Below are 3226 nucleotides of genomic sequence, written 5' to 3'. Positions count from 1 at the left end.
CAGAGAGACAGAGAAAGAAAGAGATCCACATTTTGCACTGTTATTAAATAGGTACATACTAACTTCTCCGTGTGGGCACTGTCCAATGTGCATAGCCATAGTTACAAACCTGCCAGAACAAACAAAGAAATAAAAGGAAGAACTTCAGTTATGAAGCATAGCTTAGAAAATCAAAGTCCTGAAATTAAATCTAATCACATGTGTTTCATCAGAATCTTATGTAGCCATAGAAACTGACCAGCATCAATCATGGGATAAGATTAAGAATTAATCAGCTTCTCAGAATAGAACATTCAGATTTTTTCGTAACCTTTTAGTTACTGAGGGGGTAGCAGGAGTAAGAAACAAAATATTAGGCTTTGCCATATCTACAGTGCAACCCGTGATCTATCAGTAAAATTGGAGGAAATTCATACTCCTCAGATCCACGTACTTACATCATAGAAATACAGAAAAATGCAGGATACCTAATTTCAGCAGTGCAATCCATGATCTTTGATTTGCTTTGATTTTTGTAGCATTTCACCTAAACATCAGAGGGATCCGTGAGGCCCCACCTCTCTGATGTGACAGTAGTATCCTCCATTACCAAAAAGCAATTGATGGGAGAGTTAACATGGGGGAAACAAAATCATCAGAGTTCTATAATATCTTAATATATACAACAAATACAGACATGCACACATACGTACACAGATGAATAGGTCATATAGAAAAAATAACTAGTATATGGTATTTGAAAATACATTATGATAATAATTGTATATATAAAAAGTATCGTATTCAAATTGAGCTTGAGTTCTGGTGACTTCGTGTATATATTCCTATAGTTTTCTTGGCAATATTTAATTGGAAGTGGTTGACCATTGCTTTGTTCTAGGACAGGGGTCCCCAACCCCTGGTCCATGGACCGGCACCACTCCATGGCAAACAAGCAAAGCCCCATCTGCGGGATGCAGGCAGCACATGAAACCACGCCCTTTCCGATCCACGGAAAAACCTCTCTGCACGGAACTGGTCCCTGGTGCCCAAAAGGGTTGGGGGGGTCGCTGGTCTAGGATGTTATTTGCAGCCTCTAATCCTGATATTTCCTGGACACTTCCTATCCTTATATTAACCAGGCCTAAACTTACTTAGTTTTTCAAACTTAGCCAAGTTCTAGCTAGACGAAGCTTCCAAGCTGGGCATATATTTTGTATATTCATACTGTATAATAGTCATCACACCACCTGCTATTCTTCAATGTGCAGGAAAAAAATAAACAATAGAGGCTAAAAGCATGCAGGGGCAAGATATATGAGAAACTGTTTAATATACCTCTCCATATCCTTCTCTCCTTGTAAATCTTGTTTTCATTGTATCCGTGCCCTGATTCATATACTGCCTTTTGTACTTTAAACTTCCTCCTCTATCAGCTTCATCCAGCCATGATTTTTTTTCTTTTCAACTCATTCTTTTTTCATACATTTGAATGATCCTCATCCATTTCCTCTATGCCATGTGACCGAACCACCTCAATGCATTTATTGCATCAGTCACTTATTTTTGTACTCACTACATATTTATTCAGCATTCTTCATTCATGATTCTATCTTTCCTTTATACACACACCTCTTGACTACGTATTCCCACTGTATCCAATTTTAGGTTTTTCTTAATATATCCAACTCTCACTTCTATATATAAAATTTGCAGAAGTATGTCCTTAAACATGGTCATTGTCCGGCTGAATCGTGTGAGATTTTGTAAAAAAAAAAAAATGCTGTAAACAACTTTTCATTTCTTTCACACAAGCAACACCCCATAAACTATGCACTACTTTTCTACTATTGTTTGCACATCTTACCTTTTGTCTGTTTTCCCATTTTGATAAACAAACTATTAAGAGATACAGAGTAAAATCTTTTTTTTAGTTTATGTATAATAGTATTCTGTATTTTGCCTATCAGATGCAATCAGCAAAAAAAATAGTTCGATCCACACTCCTTGTTTCATTATACAATGCGTCTAACTTTTACTGCAAATCATCTGGGTTCGGAATCATCAGTGTGACATTGTTCAAATCCAAAAATGCATGCACAGCCACGCCCATAATCAATACATATCTAGCTTCCCCAGAGAGGTTTTCTGCTCAGTGTTGAACCATTCACTAAGTAACCCATACATGATTTACTTCCATTGTACCTTTTCATTTTTTCACAAAATGTTTCATAATTCAAGCCTATTTGCTTTAATATATGTCTTCTTTATATCAATTAATATACCATAAATTTTCTTATTTATTTATTCTTAAGGACATGGTGAATACCAAAACTTGAACTGTGCACCCTTGATCAACTTAAAGCAATTCTATGACTCTCAAACGTTGCTTAGTTTTATCCTTTATATCTTTTCTATCAAAATTCTGCCAAAACTTAAATTAATGCTCCTATAATTTTTGCTTTCACATTTTCTAGCATTCTCTTTGTAGAAGGAATTAAGGACAGGATTTTTCCAATTGTCGGGCACGGATGTACAGTCACCAAGAATAGCCTTTGTGTTAAAGTGAGAGTAAAGTCTATTCCAGTTCTGACCTGTTCTTCAAAGGACAAAGGGATTGGAAACTAAATGCTTAATATCCATGCATCATAAAGTATAAAGAATTTGCTGAGCCTCATTTGCTATTTTACATGTTAAGAAGTTACAATAATTTGCATCCACCATTAGCACTACCCTGTCAGATGAAATGTTAGATGGGTGGAGAATTATCCAAGCCGATAATCCCCAATCACTTGATACCAACCACCCATCATCACTTAATAGAGATGCCACTCCTCAGACATGATCTATAATGCATCTGTACAAGACATAATGCTTCCAGAGATTTTATTCACTAAAGTAATTGTGCAGGTGGAAATCCAATAATCCCACAATCCATCCATGGTCACCTGCAACAAATAATTGAGGGATCTCTGCCTCCTATATTTTGATGTTATTCCCATCATTCTTAACATTTCCTGTAATTCTACCTTAATTTAAACACCTTATAGCAGGGGTGTCCAAACTTTTTTCAAAGAGGGCCAGATTGGATGAAGTGAACGTGCTGGAGGGCCGAACATTTTTCCGAACATTCTTTGAACCATTACAATTAAATGCAAATGAATTATTTTAAGCCTCTTTCCTCTCTCTCTCTCTCTCTCTCTCTCTCTCTCTCTCTCTCTCTCTCTCTCTCTCTCTCTCTCTCTCT

At 36.5% G+C, this 3226-nt stretch overlaps 1 protein-coding gene across 1 annotated transcript in view; it reads right to left on the bottom strand.

The window, feature by feature from the left end:
- The window catches only part of LOC107292366 (stimulated by retinoic acid gene 6 protein-like), a 36498-nt gene that overhangs the window by 15117 nt on the left and 18155 nt on the right, over positions 1–3226 (bottom strand). Inside the window, exon 6 of the mRNA XM_029285139.1 lies at positions 64–109. Coding sequence (XP_029140972.1) covers positions 64–109 — 46 coding nt within the window. The remainder of the gene's footprint in view (positions 1–63; positions 110–3226) is intronic.

The sequence above is a fragment of the Protobothrops mucrosquamatus genome, unplaced genomic scaffold (genome assembly GCF_001527695.2).
Source record: "Protobothrops mucrosquamatus isolate PMUCROS unplaced genomic scaffold, P.Mucros_1.0 scaffold1332, whole genome shotgun sequence".
In the NCBI taxonomy this organism is placed as follows: Eukaryota; Metazoa; Chordata; class Lepidosauria; order Squamata; family Viperidae; genus Protobothrops; species Protobothrops mucrosquamatus.
This window is presented reverse-complemented; position numbering and strand designations above follow the sequence as displayed.